The 18,236-nt window shown below is 56.1% G+C and overlaps 1 protein-coding gene across 5 annotated transcripts in view; it reads left to right on the top strand.

The window, feature by feature from the left end:
• CPNE5 (copine 5) overlaps positions 1 to 18,236 on the top strand; it is an 85,091-nt gene that overhangs the window by 25,322 nt on the left and 41,533 nt on the right. For 3 of the 5 annotated variants that reach the window (XM_055144500.1, XM_055144497.1, XM_055144498.1), the window contains exons 4-7: positions 11,537 to 11,706; positions 12,713 to 12,752; positions 12,846 to 12,922; positions 17,519 to 17,578. In XM_055144500.1, coding sequence (XP_055000475.1) covers positions 11,537 to 11,706; positions 12,713 to 12,752; positions 12,846 to 12,922; positions 17,519 to 17,578 — 347 coding nt within the window. The remainder of the gene's footprint in view (positions 1 to 11,536; positions 11,707 to 12,712; positions 12,753 to 12,845; positions 12,923 to 17,518; positions 17,579 to 18,236) is intronic. The other 2 variants (XM_055144499.1, XM_004613030.2) reach the window with 1 other exon arrangement.

Below are 18,236 nucleotides of genomic sequence, written 5' to 3' on the forward strand. Positions count from 1 at the left end.
CTTCCTTCCTTCCTTCCTCCCCTCCTTCCTCCTTCCTTCCTTCCTTCCTTCCTTCCTTCCTTCCTTTCTTTCTTTCTTTCTTTCTTTCTTTCTTTCTTTCTTTCTTTCTTTCTTTCTTTCTTTCTTTCTTTCTTCTTTGTCACACCCGGTGATGCACAGGGGTTACTCCTGCCTCTGCACTCAGGAATTACTCCTGGCGGTGCTCGGGGGACCATATGGGATGCTGGGAATCGAACCCGGGTCAGCTGCGTGCAAGGCAAACGCCCTCCCTGCTGTGCTATCACTCCAGCCTCCCACATGTTTCTTGAATGACTTCCCTTTGCATTTTTTGTGGGCTCAGGGAGGGAATATAGGACCTCACACGTGCAAGCCTGGCTCTCCATCCCTGAGCCGCTTCCCTGGGTCATGTAACATGCTTCTTTATGATTATTATTTTGGTTTGGGGGCCATACACAGTCGTGCTCAGGGGTTACGTCTGGCTCTGCTCTCAGGAATCACACCTGGCAGGCAGAGGAACCATGTGGGATACCAGGGATCGAACCCAGGTCGACTATGGAAAGGCAAGTGCCCCACCCACTGTACTATATCTCCAGCCCAATCATTTTTTAAAAAACGGCTTGATTTATGATACTATTCAGGATAGGGTTTCATACAAACAACGCCCTCCACCGAGTGTCAGCTTTCTCCTACCATGTCCCAGGGGCCCTCCGAACACCCATCACCCCCACTGCCCCCCCATAGTAAGTCTAGTGCTGTAGTCCAGCCTTCAGCTGCTGCTGTCCTTGACCACGTGTTACTTCCCTACAGTGCTTCTCTGCACCCCACATAGGATAGAGATCATCTTGCATATGTCCCTCTCCCTCTTCTGACTAACTTCACTCAGCCTGGTACTCTCCAAATCCATCCACATCACAGCAAATTGCATGGTCTCCTTAGAGCCCGGGAGCGTTCCACTGTGCATATGGGCCTGGTGTTTTTATCCGGCCATTGGTTCGTGGGCACTTGGGCTGTTCCCAGCTCTGGGCAGCAGCCCTTGAGGGGCAGCCAAGACGTAGGGGCGTGGGTGCCTTTTCAGCATAGACTGTCTGGGCCCTGGAGGTGGATGCCCAGAAGTGGGTTTGCCGGGTCGTAGGCAGCTTGATTCTTCGTTCTTTTGAGGCGTGTCCATAATATGTTTCAGACTGACCCGGCGTCGTTCTCAGCAGCAGCAGATGAGGGTCACTTTCCCCCCATCCCCGCCAACGCTGTGGCGTTTGTTCTTTTTGGAGAACCAGCGGCTCTTGACGTGCTTCCTTCTGAGGATCAGGCGAGAGCCATGGCCCCTCTGCCCAGAACATGTACATGTGTGTAGTAGCCCCAGGACTGTGGTTGCAGGGGGCTCAGAGCCTCGGCTCCTGACTGCAGTCTGCCCGCTGACCTTCCCTACCTCACCCCCGGGTGCTTGTGAGCGGTGATGCCACTTGGGGTGGGAGCCTGGGCCGGGGCAGCATCCCTCAGTGCTGCCGGGGACACGGGGGTGCAGGCTGCAGGGTGGGAACACGTACTTGTGGGTGTCATGAGTGGGAGCTGGCATGTGAGCAGAAAGGTCGGAGTGAGGACGGGAGGACAGTCTCGGGTGTCGGTGAAGGCCTGCGGAGACAGTGCCTCAGCCGGGGGAAAGAGACAGAGACAGGATTGCTTGCAGAGATAGGGAGACCAAGGGGCTCCACAGGGTGGGGCTCACCTCCCGGGCCTAATGGCAGCGGGGGTCGGAGCACCAGAGAGGGGGCTGCGCCAGCGTGGGGTGCGCCAGCCTCTTCTGCCTCCCCCCTCCTGTGGCCACTGCCCACTGAGCCCCAGAGCAGGGAAACGGGGTGATGGGTTTGGAGGGTGCAGGTCTGGCCCAGGGCAGCGTGTGGGGGCAGGGGCGCCCGACGCAGGCACCTGGCTAGGCCCCAGCCCACCGCCCACAACCCTGGGCTCTGTCTGCAGGCTCCTGCCCTCTGCCAGTCTCAGCCTCTCCACAGCAGCCCGTGTGTTCTGCACAGTTTGGCAAGACAGCTGCCCCCACCCCGCCCCCAGCCCCACTCCTGGGCAGCCGAGCCCCTGGGAGCCACTTAATTAAGTCCTCCAAGAAGTTGCAAGCCGGATTCCCTTTGAGGGCCCACTGGAACGGATGATATGTAATTAATGCCGCCTAATTGATATTCTTGGGCTTAGTCATGGAGGTTTTAGGAACCCCCAGGAGCATCTTTCGTGGCCTGTCAGAGCCTTCCCCAGGGGCTTTGTTGCCAGGGACAAGACATGTGCTTTCAGAGAGCAAAAGCCTTTCTCTTTTCTTCTCCCGGGTGGAAGGCCGTGCCAGCCTCTGGGGTCTAGGAGGACCCCCAGGCTGACCTGATGGCCCTCTACCCCTCCCGACCTGATGGTGCCTCCCCTTGACCTGATGGTGCTCCCCCTTGACCTGATGGTGCTCCTACTTGACCCGGTGGGCCCCCTCCTCAACCTGATGGTGCTCTTTCTCTCCACATTCCCCAACAGTCTTCTAGCACTCCCTGCAGCCGTCCTGCCTGGTGCAGAAAGTGCTGTGCTGGAGGGGTGGGGGGAGACCCTGCCTCCTCAAAGCCCAGAATGTAGATAGAGGTGTTGTGAGTGGCCCAGGACGGGGGCGGGTGCTTTTGAGGAGTTGGGGGAGTCTTTTGAGCCTGGTTGGGGTCTGTGAACCCTGCAGGGTTGGAGGGGCAGTCCTGCCCCAGCACCAGTCTTCAGAGCTCCCCTGCTAATACTCAGCTCTCCAAGTCCCTTCCGGCGGAAAACTAGAATTCTTTGCAGAATGAAATATAGCCAAACACGCTTTTCTTTCCCCAGTTTTGGTTCATACCCGCAGAGCTTCAGGCCAGGCAGTGTGGGAGCTGAGCGCAGGCCCCAGCCCTGAGATCCTCCCTACTTCCCTGACCCTGCACCTGCATTTTGTCTTGTTTGTCTGGGGGCCACACCTGGCAGTGCTCAGGGGCTACTCCCAGTTCCGGGGGTCTGTTCTGGCAGTGCTGGGTTCTGGCAGAGACGGTCCGAGGAGAGAGCCCAGGCTCCAGCCTGCGGAGGGCACTCCCAACTGGCCTGGATTTTTATTATTATTATTTTGTTTATTTGGGGGTTTGCTTTTTCAATTTTTAACTTATTTGTTTATTGGTTTTGGGGTCACACTCCATGACCCCAAAGGTTACCCCAGAGGTTACTCCTGGCTCTGGACTCAGGAATCACTCCCAGTGGTGCTTGGGGTTCATATGGGATGCCGGGGATTGAACCCATGTTGGCTGTGTGCCAGGCAAGCATCCTACCTGCTGTGCTATTGCTAGGACCCCATGTCCCATCCATGTCCCATGTTTGTTTTTGTTTTTGTTTTTGTTTGGCTTTTAGGGTCACACCCAGTGAAGCTCAGGGGTTACTCCTGACTCCGTACTCAGGAATTACTCCTGAAGTTGCTCAGGGGACCATATGGGATGCCGGGGATTGAACCCGGGTTGACTGCATGCAAGGCAAACATCCTACCTGCTGCTCCGGCCCCTGTCTTTCGTTGTTGCTGTTGGGGGTGGGGATTCTCACTTGTTCTCAAAGCTTACTCCTGGCTCTGTGCTCAGGGATCACTTCTGGTGAGGCTTTAGGACCATATGTAGCGCCAGAAATTTAAATTAGGTCAGCTTTGTGTAAGGCAAGCTCCTCTATTTACTCTTTCTCCCCTACCAAGCCCTGATTTTTTTTTTTTAAGTTTTTAGGTGGATTGAAGTGATAGCACAGTGGGTAGGGCGTTTGCCTTGCACGTGGCCGACCCGGGTTCGATTTCTCCGTTCCTCTCAGAGAGCCGGGCAAGCTACCGAGAGTATCCCACTCGCACAGCAGAGCCTGGCAAGCTGTTTGGCGTATTCAGTATGCCAAAAACAGTAACAAGTCTCACAATGGAGACGTTACTGGTGCCCGCTCGAGCAAAATTGATGAGCAACGGGATGACAGTGATACAGTGATACAGTTTTTAAATTACACTTGGTGATGCTCAGGGGTTCACTCCTGGCTTTGCACTCAGGAATTACTTCTGGTGGTGCTCTGGCTGTGCTCTCTGCAGCCCTCCCTCCGGACCCCCCAGTCCTAAGCCCTGATTTTTTAAACAACAAAACACAAAGCAAAAACAACACAGGGCTGATGTTCCTGTTCTCATTAATAGGGGCGTAAATTGAGCCTGACTGGAATGAGGTGACTTCTTGGATTTAGTTTCTGCATTTTCCCCTTTGTTATTACCCGAGTAATGAAGGCCATAAAACATCTTTAGCACAGTCCCGCTGTGGTAAATTTTACAGTTGTTGTGCTGGGCTGGTGTTAATTACCTGCACTTCAGGTCATTCATCAGCCCGCTTGGCACCGGCCCCTTCCTGCTCCGACTTCCCTGCTGGGGCCCTGCCCCCCTCCCCGCCAGTTTCCAGGGGCTCTCCAGGGAATCCCTGGGTGAATGCGGGCGCCACTTTCTCCTTAATGCGTGCCCTGGGCGAGGGTACAGGAGCTGCAGGCGGGTCCTGGCTCCCGCTGAGCTGCAGGAGGAAATGGAAGGATCTCCCCTCTCTCCCTCGGGAGGACTCTCTGGAATCCAGGGGTTTACCAGAGTATTCTGCAAGAAGGCATTCGGGAAAATTTTCCTTCTGCCTGAGACTGGAGGCTTTAAGCATTCGGCAGAGCAGAGACTGGGGAGCAGTGGGCAAGCAGGGCTGGCTGGTCGTGTGGTGGCAAGGGGGAGTGGACGGCACCACGCCAGGACACGGACTCCACAGCACTGGAAACGGGGGCTCTAAAGTGCCACCACAGAGCCTTTTAAAAAATTATTTACTTATTTAATATCTTTTTAAATTTTATTTTTATAAGGTTCACAGTGATTTATTGCATTCAGTATTCCAACACCAGTCCCACCACCATTACCCCTTCCCACCACCATTATTGTATTAGTATTATTTTTGCTTTTTGGGTCACACCCAGCGATGCACAGGGGTTGCTCCTGGCTCATGTGCTCAGAAATCACTCCTGGCTGTGCTCAGGGGGACCATATGGGATGCTGGGAATCGAACCCCGGTCAGCCGCGTGCAGAGCTAATGCCCTACCCGCTGTGCTATCACTCTAGCCCCCCGTCCCCCGCACCATTATTTCAATTTTCCCAACCACCAACCAAGCCTGCCCTAGTATCAGGCCCTAAATAATTTATTTTTTATTGCTTATTATGGATAGTTCTCTAAAAATGATCAAAAAAGTTTTCTTTAGAAGAAAGTATGTGAAGATTATTGTGTCTTACCTAGAGCCACTAAGCCCTTGTGTAAGAAAATACTAACATGTTGTTACAGGTTAAGCCTTGTGTGCTAAAATTTTCTTAATCGAGATTGGTTTCCTTCTACTTTACATCCCATCCAGTGTGGTTGTGCTACTCCTGGTACATCAGTGGTGTAGAGTATGAGATGCTCCAGGAATTCTAAAATTTTAAATAAGGTATACAGCTGCAGTTAAATTTTTTTTTAATTTTTTTAATTTTTATTTATTTTTTTTTCTTAAAGAAAGATTTTATTGAACCACCGTGAAAACAAAAAAAATACAAAGCTTTCAGGTTTAAGTCAAATACTGATTAAACCACCATCCCTTCACCAGTACACCCGTTCCACCACCAAGAACCCCAATACACCCCCCTCCCACCCCACCCCCCATCTAAGTAGCTAATGATATTCCCATTATTCTCTATATATATTGAGTACATTTCATATTTCCATACAGAACTCACTATTATTGATTGAAAATTTTCCCCAACAATCAGGCCTGCTGAATAGGCATCATCTAATAATTTCTCTTCATTGGTAAGAGTGAAGACTTTGAGTCCACGCGGCCGCTATTGCGGCCGCGCGGTTTTGGGTTTCTAATATTTTAGCTCAGTTCACAGTCAAAATGGATGGCTGCAAGAATCCGCTCTGGTGCCAAAATGGGTTAGGAGACCTCAGGATCACAGTCAATAGGCGCGGAGGCTCTGCTTCTCGTGCCGCGGCTCTCGGTTCATCTCTGGGCGGAAGGCACCCCGGGAACGCCCCCCCTCCCAGGACCACCTACAGGCTACATCACTAAAGGAAGTCCTACCTCCTGGTGGAGGGGTCTTAGAGGGTGGCTCTCACCGAGTGGCTGCTGCCGCTGCCGCCATTTTCGCTCAGAAAAATGGGGTGGAAAGGGAAAAAAATCCCTCCCCGGGCTGCACGAGGTTGTAGCTCAGTTCACAGTCAAAATGCATGGCTCAAGCATCCGCTCTGGTGCCAAAATGGGTTAGGAGACCTCAGGATCACAGTCAATAGGCACGGAGGCTCTGCTTCTCGTGCCGCGGCTCTCGGTTCATCTCTGGGCGGTGCAGTTAAATTTTTAACCAGATGGTGACTTTGGGGTCTGGAGGCATTTCTGCAGCTTGTTGGTCTTTTTCGAGATTTATTTGTGGGTTTCTGAATCATGGCCATTAATGAGCTTATAAGGCACTAGAGGTAGTTTGAGCCACAGAACTTTGTAACGTACTTGTCAAGGTGGCAGGGGGTGCAGTGGGGGTGGGGAGGGAGTATGTGGAGGCACTGGCAGAGGGACACTGACACTGGTGATGGGATGGGTGTTGAAATATTATATGCCTAGGACTCAACTGCCAATAACTTTGTAAATCACAGATCTTTAATTCAATGAAAAACATATGGTGAAAAAATGAGCAGACGGCTACTGGAGCGATAGTACAGTGGGGAGGGTGCTTTCCTTGCACGCGGCTGACCGGGGTTCAATCCCCAGCATCACAGATGCCCCCCCCAGCACCACCAGGAGTGATTCCTGTGTGCAAAGCCAGGAGTAACCCCTGAGCATCACTGGGTGTGAGCCAGAAAACAATAATGAGAAAGAAAGAGCAGAAGAGGAAAATGCTGGAATGCTTCTGGAGCAAGGGCTCCACCTTGTAAGATTATTACTGATTTTCGGGGGTGGGGTGGGAACCCAGTCTCACTGCCTGGAGTCTGCCCTGTTGTTTTGCCTGTGAGGTAGGCCTTGTTTTTCTTCGATGTTTGTAATACTTGAGGAGGCCTGGCAGTTAGAGGAAATAGAAATAGGATGTGCTTTAGGGTTAGAGAGACCAAGGGTTGTGTGTGGGAGCAGCCCCTCACTGAGCACAAGGCTGAGAGTAACCCCCAAGCACCCCTGGATGTGACTCAGAAATCTTTTAACGAAGGATGTGCTTGGAGTTTAGAGATGCCTGGACTTGGATTCCAGTTCTGCCTGCTGTGTGACTTTGGTCACGTTTCTTAACCTCCCTGAATCTCATTTAGAAAGTGGGTAACAAGATGCACTCAGCCTAGGAGTATTCAGCAGGGGGTCAGTTAAATGTTGGTTTTCTCCCTGCCTCTGATGGGCTTCTACTCCCTGCTGACTCTCAGTCCTACCAGCACATTTGGATCGCCTGGGCACTGAAAGGGACACAGTTGTTGAAGCGCCACCCACTGAGTTTCACCCACTGTGACTCAGGTTTCATCGGTTTGTGGTGGGGTAGAACTGGGCATCTTTAACGGGCTTCTGGGGGAGGGGCTGGAGCGATAGCACAGTGGATAGGGCGTTTGCCTTGCACGTGGCCGACCTGGGTTCAATTCCCAGCATCCCATATAGTCGGTCCCCTGGGCACCACCAAGAGTAATTCCTGAGTGCAGAGCCAAGAGCAACCCCTGTGCATCGCCAGGTGTGACCCAAAAAGCAAAAAAAAAAAAAAAAAAAACCAAGCTTCTGGGGGAGACTAAGGGAAGGCAGCTCACTCCTGCATGATCCCTGCTCAGGCGTGGCTGTGGAGCTTGCACACATGTTCCCCTGGGGATCATGCTGCGTGCATGTACGCTCTCTCTCTCTCTCTCTCTCTCTCTCTCTCTCTCTCTCTCTCTCTCTCTCTTTCTCTCTCCCCCCCTCTCTCTGCATTTATTTTATTTTTCTTTTCTTAAAAAATATTTTAATATTCACATATTCACTGTGAGATACATATTACAAAGTTGTTCATGATCGGGTTTCAATCGTACAGTATTCCAACACGTCCCTCCACCAGTGTCCATTTACCATCACCAGTGTCTCCAGTTTCCTCCCATCAGCCCCTTCTCTCTCTCCCTCCCTCTCCCTCTCACTCTCCCTCTCTCCCTCCCTCTCCCTCTCTTTCTCCCAGTCTCCCTCCCTCTCCCTCTCTTTCTCCCAGTCTCCTTCCCTCTCCCTCTCTTTCTCCCAGTCTCTCCCTCTCCCTCTCCCTCTCCCTCTCCCTCTCTCTCTCTCCTCCCATTCTCTCTCCCCTTTCCTTTTGGGCTTATGATTTTATGGTTTGCAATACAGATACTGAAAGTTGATCCTGTTTATCCCTTTACTTACTTTTCTCTGGGCTTTGAGCCACACCTCGTGGTGCTGAGGGACCAGCCGTGGTACGGTGGGTCGAACAGGGGTCAGCCACATGTAAGTCAAGCGCCCTCCCCCTGGGGTTCTGGTTTGGGGGCTCCGGTGACTGGAGCTGTGCTTACTCGGTGGTGGGCGCTGCTCCGGCAGGTGCTCAGGGGATGATGCAGTGGGCGCTAATGCAGCCTCCAGTCATTTGAGCCACACCGGGGCCCCAGACAGCACATTCATCCACCCATCCATTTCCCATTGCTGGGAGACTCGGGCCTGCGCGCAGGACACTTACCCGGGCCTGCTCAGAGAACCGCGAGGTGCTCCAGCCTCCACGCTGGTGCCCAGGCCCCAAACAAAACTCTTTCCCCCAAGGGTAAAATATGAGGACTCTCCTAGACATAGGAAACAAACAGTCGAGGAGGATGTATTTAACTTGTCACAGGAGAGAACCTGTGAGATTGGTTCAAACAATTCAGATCTCATGCGCACACACAGGCAGTCAGCAACACCAGAATGAATCTACACGTGGAATCGAAAGCAGTTGCTGTCCGGGTCATGATCAAGTCATCGGCTGCATTCCACAGAGCAGGAGCCCAAGCGTTTTCAGCAGCAGGAATTACCTGCGCCCCCAGGGATCCACACGGCCCCGCTGTCCGCTGGCCCCGCGCAGGGGCTCAGGGCTGGGCTGCATGCACGGGCGTGTTTCACCGCCTGGCGCTCTTCTCCCACACCTTGCAGGCAGCTGGACACGGGCAGTCCCACCCACACTGGATCCACTCACTGTCTGTGTCCCCCGGACCGTCCAGCTAGGGAGGCCAGCCCGGGCTCTGCGTTCCGTTTCAGCTGGTGGTTCAGTGAGCATGTGCCTGGCCTGCGGTGGGCCTCAAAGCTCTGCGGGAGGGACTGGGGCAGCAGCATGGGGGTGGGGCGCTGGCCTTGCACACACCGGCCCAGGCTCCATCCCCAGCACCACACGTGGTCCCTTGAGCCCTGCAGGAGTGACCCTGAGTGTAGAGCCGGGAGTAAGCTCTGAGAACCTCTGGGGAGGGCCCAGAATAACAATGGCAACCCGGCCCAATCGAGCACTGCTGGGGAGCACTTGCCTTACACACAGGTCACTGGGGTTTGACCCTCTCTCCCTATGGTCCCCTGAGCCCTGCCAGGAGTGAGCCCTTAGCACGGAACCAGTAGTGTCACTCAGTGTGGCTCAAAAATGTAGCACTGCACTGTAGCACTATTGTCCAGTTGCTCATCGATTTGCTCGAGTGGGCACCAGTAATGTCTCCATTGTGAGATTTGTTACTGTTTTTGGCATATCGAATACGCCACAGGGAGCTTGCCAGGCTCTGCTGTGTGGGCGGGATACTCTTAGCTTGCCGGGATCTCTGAGATTCCTCCATAGGAATCAAACCCGGGTCGGCCACGTGCAAGGCAAACGCCCTACCCGCTGTGCTATTGCTCCAGTCAATAAGACAAATAAGACAACAATAAGACAAATAACACCCCCATCCAGTTGTATGCTGGAGCCAGGCAGGGCCATAACTCCAGGGTTGCAGTGTACGCCTTGCTAGTGGGAACCCAAGGTTTGATCCCTGACACTGAATGTTCCCCCCACCTACCCCTGCAAGCACTGAGCCAGGAACAGCCCCCAAGTACCGTCCCTGCAGGGGCATGGTACAGCGGGTAAGGCGCTTGCCTTGCACACAGCTGACCCGGGTTCCATCCCCAGAATCACAGTGGTCCCCTGAGGCCCCCAGGAGTAGTCCTGAGCACAGCACTAAGAGGAGTCCCTGAGCACCTTCAGGTGTGGCCCTCAAACAAAAATCAACCAAAACCAAATGGGCGAGGGGGTACCTGAGGGAGAGCACTGCCTTTTGAGCTGGCGGCAGTGTTTGCTGCCTGGTCACTCTTCCCACACTAGGGCAACCCCCAGCACCCTGCAGCCAACCATGTGCCAGCCTCAGAGTGGACGTGTGCAGCTGCTAGCCAGCGCTGGGACGTGGTGCCTTACACGCAGGTCACTGGGGTTTGACCCTCAGTGATGTGTGGCACCAGTCCTTGCGACAACCAGCGTGAAGGGACGGGAAGGGTGCAGAGCCCAAACCACGGGGTCAGGGTGGAATCCGACCACTCCCGGAGCTGTGACTATGCCCGACTCTGCTCCTTAGAGCCTCTAGGTCCAGTCTGCGCTGGAGGCCAGAGGTCACACAACTCGTGACTGCCAGGAGGGGGGATGTGCAGGGACCAGAGTCCCACCTCTGCGCCTGCGTTTATCTATGTGGGGTCACACCCAGCGATGCTCAGGGCTCACTCCTGGCAGTGCTCGGGGATCATAGGAGATGCCAGGGATTGAGGCAAACAGTTGACCTACTGTACTATTGCTCTGACCCCCTGCTTTTTTTTTTCGGGGCCACACCCAAAGGTCTTCAGGACTTACTCCTGGTTCTGTGTTCAGGGGTCACTCTTGTAAAGGACCATATGGGGGGCTGGGGCTCGAACCCAGGTCAGCCACGTGCAAGGCAAATGCCCTACCTATGTATTATGGCTCCAGCTTAGCATTTATTTATTTGCAGCTACACACGGCGGTGCTCAGGGCTCACTGCTGGCAGTGCTCAGGAACATATATGGTGCCGGGGATGGAATCGGGGTGGGCCCTGAGCCCCCTGCTGCTGTCCTGGCTCTCTGAGCACAGCTGATGGTGCTCGGAGGCTGTGCTATGGGGCTGCCACCTGGGAAGCATGTGCTCGGCCCACTGAGTCCGCTCTGGCCCTGCCCTCGCATTTCTCTGGGGTGTCAGTAAAACACCCCCAGTGTGGCATCAGCCCAAGAAGCAGAGCAGTCATGGGGTGGGGAGCAAGTTCGGGCTGAGTGGACCAAGCCCTGCTGTGGAGGAGCCGGGAAGGGAGGGACCAGCAGGACACGGCCCAGCTGGCCAGGGTGGGCTTTGTGACATGCAGGGCCCACTCAGGTCACTGGGAACCAACCTGACGCATCCCACCAGGGTGGGGCGGGGTGGAAAGGAGGAGCAGGAGTGGACAGGGCAGTGTCGGATGGCCTGTCCAGCTCTTAGCAGGAGGCTCGGGCCAGGCCCCAGCTGGCATCCATCCCTACCAACCAGGTCGGAGGGTGTGGCCTGGCCCCCTCCCCAGCCTGGCCCAGGGTCCACCCTCATTTCCTCTCCCAGTTTGGCCGCACCGAGGTCATTGATAACACACTCAACCCTGACTTCGTGCGCAAGTTCATCGTGGATTACTTCTTTGAGGAGAAGCAGAACCTCCGTTTCGACCTGTAAGTAGCAGATGGTCCTGAGGAGGGGCTGGGGGTGTGTGTTGAGGCTCCTGCTGGGGGCTGGGGCTGGGGGTGTTCACTGAAGGGGGATCTCGAAGCCGGCCCCCACTCAGGGAGAGCCAGGAGCAGAGCCCGGCACACAGCCCGGTCTGAGACGTCCTGGCTTCCCGCCAGCACCCGTAGGCAGAAACAGCCCAGGTCCTGGAGGTCTTGGGGAGCCCCATTGACGTCTGCCTGATAAAGCTGGTTCTGGGGGGGCTTCAGTCTGCTGGGGGTCCCTCTGCAGGCGTCTGTAAGGGGAAAGACGGCAGCAGGACAAGGCAGCACCCCAGAACTGTGGGCTGTGATGACAGTGGGGCTGGGCAAAGGGGGTCTGGGGCCTGCAGGAGCAAAGGGAAAGCCAGGGTGGAGGTTGCGGAGACCCCGAGACCCCTTAGGAGGCAGTGGACAGGATGTGACTTTCAACATGGGCCTGGTGGGGGGTGGGGCGGAGCAGGGGGCTAGGCAGGGGTGAAGGGGTGTGGGGCGATGGTGGGATGCATGGGGATGGGGAGTGGGTGGGGGTATAGGTGGGGGTGCGGATGTGGGGTGGGGGATGGGAGGTGTCGGAAACTGGAAATTGGAGGATGTGTGGGGATATGAGGGTGGGTGGGGCAACGGGGGGGGGGCGGCGTTGGGGCATGTGGAGGGGGTTGTGTTGGGGTGCAGGAAGGAGGCTCCAGGCAAGGGAGGGCCAGGCCAGTACCAGCCTGCGCTGGGATGACCATGGGATGGTCTTCCCCGGGGACAAGGCCAGGGCGCTGAGGCCGGTCAGACGCGAGGCACAGTCCCCCAGCCTGCTTGTCGGCCAGGCCATCTGCCTGTCTGTCTTGCCCCCCACGGCCCCACCCCGACCAGCCCGCAGCCTGCTGAGGCTCCCTGGCTGTGTCTGGACCCTCCGGCCAGAGCCTGGCCTGAGGGGATCAGAGGCCCAGGCGCAGCGGCTTCTCTGTCTCTGTGGCTGCAGGTACGACGTGGACTCCAAGAGCCCAGATTTATCCAAACACGTGAGTGCTCAGAACGGCCCAGCCGCCCCGACCTGGGGACCGGGTGGGGGCGGGGAGGCCGCAGTGCAGCGGTGACCCAGCCAACCCCTGCAGGACTTCCTGGGCCAGGCCTTCTGCACTCTCGGAGAGATCGTGGGGTCCTCAGGGAGCCGTCTGGAGAAGCCCCTGACGTAAGTGTGGAGGGAGGGGGCTGTCCCGCAGGGCTGTCTGGGGAGGGTGCAAGGGTGGGGCAGGGGGAGAGCGGGGCTGACGCGGGGCTGGCCGCAGCCAGCCCGAGTTTGACCCCGGAGCCCCAGGAGTGAGCACAAGGCGCAGAGCCAAGAGTAAGCCCTGGGCACAGAAAAAGAAAGTGGGAGACTGAGCGGTGAGGCTGATGTAGCACGGCAGGTCCCGGCGAACCTGCGCCCCGGCCCCTGCGTGCCATCACACCCTGCCTCTGCACGCCCTGCCACGCGTGGAGACTGGTGGGCGTCCCCAGCCTCGTCCCAAGGAGCCCAGCGGTGGCTTTGGGACCGGGTAGAGCGAGTCACCCCCATGTCACTCCTACACTTGCCTCTGCCACATTCTCCCAGGACGTGTCCCCTGCCGTGCACCTGTGACCAGGCGCCCTGGTGTTAGCGCATGAGCTGTAGGGTATGCGTGGGAAGGAGGTTCCGGAAAGGCTTCCCTGTCCCTTAAGAATAAGAGCATATGGAGAGTCCAGGGGTGAGGTGCAGGAGGCCAGCCCCGACTTGGGGAGCAGAGAGCCAGAAGCCGCCCCAGCACTACGCCCCACCCCTTGCCCCCCAAACCAACCACTTTCATGCAGGGGAACACACCGCTGGCCGTGCTAGCCCAGAGGATGACCCCAGCGCTACTGGGCCCCCACGCCCTGCCAGGGGTTGCCCCAAGAGAGATGCTTCCACATGTGCTCTTGCTAGTGCCCTTCTCGGACATGCTGACGACCGTCCTCCTTGGTGGTTCTGTGCTCCGGGGCTCAGGAACACGGGCACCTTGGGCCTAAAGGAGCATTAATCATGCTTTAGTATTGCGTGTGTGGGACTAGAGCAGTAGCACAGCACGTGGCAGACCCGGGTTCAATCCCCGGCATCCCATACGGTCCCCCAAGCACTGCCGGGTGACCTCCGAGCACAGAGCCCAGAGTAAGCCCTGAGCACCCCCAACCCTGGCCCAAACATGTTTTAAAAAATGAAAGTATTGCATTAATATTTGCCCCCCCGCCCCCATAGCTCCACTGCACTGAAGGGGTGGAATCTCTGTCACGTGGCAGGGCTGTTGTTTGGTGGCTGGTGGCCTTCTCAGCTCCCTGAATGGCGGCGTCATTTCCCTGCCCGCTGCCCCCAGTGTCTGCGGCGGTGCGGGGGCACTGAGCGTGGAGGGCAGGCAGCATCGGTGACCTTGGGTGCTGGTGAGGGCGCTCTCCGGGCCCAGGCTCTGCTCCCCCTGCACCGACGTCCGTTCTCGTCGTCCCGCTTGCTCTGGGCCAGCAGCCCCACCTCATTATACAGCCCCCACCCCAAGATAGCGCAGGGTTCTCGGGTGACAGCAGACGTCTCCCGAGCTCTACCAGCCTCCGTGGCACCCGGAGAGCAAGTCCAACCAGACTGCTGAACTCGAAATTTCGTTTTTTTGATTTGTTTGTTTTGGGGCCGCACCCAGCGATGCTCAGGGGTCACTTCTGGCCTGCACTCAGGGGTCCCTCCTTGCAAGCTCGGGGGACTGTTTAGGATGCTGAGGGGCAAGGCTGGGGCAGACATGTGCAAGACAAACGCCCTATCCACGTTGTTACTGCTGTGGCCCCAGGACTGTAGATTTCTCATCCAACCGGCTGAAGAGGGGCCTGGAATGACCAGATCTCAGTCAGGTTCTGCAGCTAGCAGAGGCCGCAGAGGCTTGCAACAGGGTTTGGGAAAAATCTTAAGTTTTTTTTATGTTTTATTTATTTGTTTTGCAAAATAAAAGATTTTGTTGGAGTCCAGGGCGATAGTTCCCAGGGCTTGTTATGCTGGGTTCCACTCGCACCAGCACACAGGGTCCCTGAACACTGCCGGAAGAGACCCCTGAGCACAGAGCTGGGAGTGGCTCTTGGGGAGCCTGGATGTGACCCCAAGGCAAAACAGAAACATTTGATCATATAAATTTTAATTAGGATTATTTACCTTTTTAGTTCCGATTTTAATCTCTCCCCTTCCTTCGATTGTGTGGCAGAGACTGGGCAGGCTTCAGACACAGCAGACTGGGGCAATCACCTGGTCACTGTGGTGCCCGGGGGGCGGGGGAGCATGTAGTCCACACACCCAGCCATGTGTTGGCAGGGTGCTTGCCCAGGGGGTACCCTTCTTCCCTTGATATTGTTTAATTATGATTTCTAGTTGGACATTTCCAAATAGGAAACAAAGTATATCGAAACCAAGAAAGTTGTATGCTCATTAATGAGTCTGCTTTGTTTGGGGCCACCCCGTGGTGTCTGTGACAGAGCTGCTGCTGACTGCCCCCAGGGCAAGTGCCTGAGCCCCTTGGCTGGCCGGATGTGCCTTTTATTGGCTTTGTGAATTTCTTTCAACAGTTTTCAATCCACTGAATGATTCTCAAGGCAATCAAACAGTGCTTTGTGGCAGGATCAGTTTGTGCTACCATAGGAAACCATAACCATAACAGGGCTACCATAGGAAACAAAACAGATTCCCATTCCTACCTGGCAGAAGGACTGGAGCAATAGCACAGCGGGTAGGGCTGTGCTATTTGCCTGCATGTGGCTGACCTGGGTTCAGTTCCTCCATCCCTCTCGGAGAGCCCAGCAAGCTACTGAGAATATCCCACCCACACAGCAGAGCCTGGCAAGCTACCCGTAGCGTATTCAATATGCCAAAAACAGTAACAAGTCTCACAATGGAGACGTTACTGGTGCCCGCTCGAGCAAATCGATGAACAACGGGAGGACAGTGCTACAGTGTACTTTTCTCATTGGTAAGTTTCTAATTTCTGGGCCAGAGAAAGACTTTTATACTGGAGAAAGTTGTCACAGGAGTTAAGGCACCTGCCCAGCACTTGTCTGCCTCTGGTCCTACACCCTGCAGTGCATTTGGTCCCTTAAACATTGCCAGGAGTAAGCCCTGAGCACAGAGGCAGGAGTAACCCCCCAAGCACAGAGCCAGGAGTGAGCCCTGAACACAGAGGCAGGAGTGATCCCTGAGCACAGAGCCAGGAGTAAGTCCTGAGTCCTGCAGGGTGTGGCCCTCAAGCAAAAGAACAAACAAATAAAGGGTGTTTTTCCAGGGACTCTCTGCCTCGCTCTCTTCCTGGAGCTTGGTTTTATAGTCTCCGATGCAGAGAGTCTCTTGCCCCCATGCCTGGCTGTCTCCACCAGGGCCCCTCGGAGGGAAGTGGGTTGAGTTTCCCTCCCCGCCCTGAGCAGAGCCCAGGCAGCTGAAGACCTCCGGAGCCCAGCCACAGCCATGCTCAAGGCCCCTCTCCACACGTTCAGACGAGCCTCATCCATGAAGGAACCGGCAGAGGAACCCAGGTGTGCGGGACCCGGGGCTGAGACCTCCAAGCCTGCTCAGATTGGGACTGGGCCTCTTCTGCCCAGATCCCCCATTTTCCAGTACCTAGGCAGTCACACCCAGAAACTGCCCCCAGCGCCGTGTAATCCCATCAACGGCCAACATCCAGAGACTATAAAACCAAGCTCCTGGAAGTGCATGGCTACAAAGTGGCCGTGTGACATCTTATAGTCTGCTTTTCCCTCTTGGAAACCTGGCAAGCTACTGAGGGTTTCCTGCCCACATGGGAGAGCCTCACAGACTCTCCGTGGTGTATTCATATGGCAAAACCAGTAACAATGATGGGTCTCATTCCCCTGACCCTGAAAGAGCCTCCAATGCGGCACCATTGGAAAGGATGAGGAAAGAGAGGCTGCTAAAATCTAAGGGCTAGGACGAATGGAGACATTACTGAGACCGCTCAAAAAAATTGACAGGATGATGATGATGATGATGATCTTCAGGGTCTGGAGAGATAATACAGTGGGAAGGGCATTTGCCTTGCACATGACTGACCCAGATTTGATCCCTGAGCACAGAGCCAGGAGTGATCCCAGAGTACAGAGCCAAGTGTAAGCCCCGAGCACCACCAGGTGTGGCCCCCAAACAAAACAAGACAAGTTACATCTCCAAACTCACACGCAATTCTGTGGCCCTCTTGCACCCAAGTGAGCACACGTGTGGACGCCACAAGGCCCACCACAAGCACCACCACATGCTGTGTGCTTTGGTGCAGGCAGAAATCCCTTGCAGTACTGGGAGCGGCAAAATAGCAGACAGCAGAGGGGCAGGCTGGGCGTATGGAGGACACCAGCGGTCTGAACTCGTGACCACACGCCAGCAGGGCACGTGTGCTAAGGCCCTGCAGTGTTCTTCTGGCCCTGTCTTAATTTTCATTGCATTTTATTTTGGCTTGGGGGTCCGGTGACATGGCTTGTGCTGGGGGCTGCTGCCAGCTGTCCTGAGCAGACTGACCTGGGGTCTGCCGCCTGTAAGACAAGAGCCTCTACCCGCACCTCCAGCCCTCGCCCCCCCACAGTTCCTGTCTTAGGGAGCCACTCCTGGTGGTGCCTGGGGGACCCGCAGCAGGTGGGGACACAGTCCCCTCCCCCCCTCATGCATTGGCACTGCTCTACACTTGCTCCCCGTCCCGGGCTCTTGGTTGACCGACGCGCGTGCCCAGGTCAGGGTGCTCCCACAGCTCCGTCGTTTCTCTCTCCGTAGGATAGGCGCCTTCAGCCTGAATTCCAGGACCGGGAAACCCATGCCAGCTGTGTCCAACGGGTAGGTCACCAGAGATCTCTGGCTGGCTCCGAAGGGGCCTCCCCCACACCCATCCCCCATCAGATAGATTCCCGTCCCACCTCTCCAGCTGGGAGCTGGGCCTGGCACCCCCTCTGCCTCCAGCTCTGCTCCTCTCTCCCTCTGCCGCCTCTCTGTCCCTCTCCCCTCCTGCTTAGGCCTGGTCACCAGCTGGGGCTGGCCAGCCTCGCACCCCCCCGCCCCCTCCACCGTCTGCTTTCTGCAAAGGTGGGCAATGCAGACCCTCTCTGCCCCTGGCTCTTCTCTCCTGGTGGTGGGCGTGGCACAGAGCATCTGCTTGGGAGGTGCCCCCCTCCCCCCCAGAGGAGCTAGCAGTGCTCTGGGCCTTTGTGGTGGGCTCCCGGGAGTGGGGACTGGGAAGAGCTGTGGGCTGACACCAGGAGGGAAGACCAGCAGGAGCGAGGGGAAAGGGGTGCACAGGGGCGGGAGAGAGCGGGAGAAGGGTAGGGAGGAGGCGGGCACAGGTGGGAGCAGGTTGAGGCTGGAGAGGCGCTAAAGAAAGAAATAGCAGAGGGGCTCGAGTGCGAGTGCGGGAGGAACAGATGGGGAGGCGGGCGGGAGGCTGCCGCTAGCTTCTCTCCCGGTCGGACAAGCCAGCGCTTCGCTCGGGCGGAGGAGG

The sequence above is a fragment of the Sorex araneus genome, chromosome 7, assembly GCF_027595985.1.
Source record: "Sorex araneus isolate mSorAra2 chromosome 7, mSorAra2.pri, whole genome shotgun sequence".
NCBI lineage: Eukaryota > Metazoa > Chordata > Mammalia > Eulipotyphla > Soricidae > Sorex > Sorex araneus.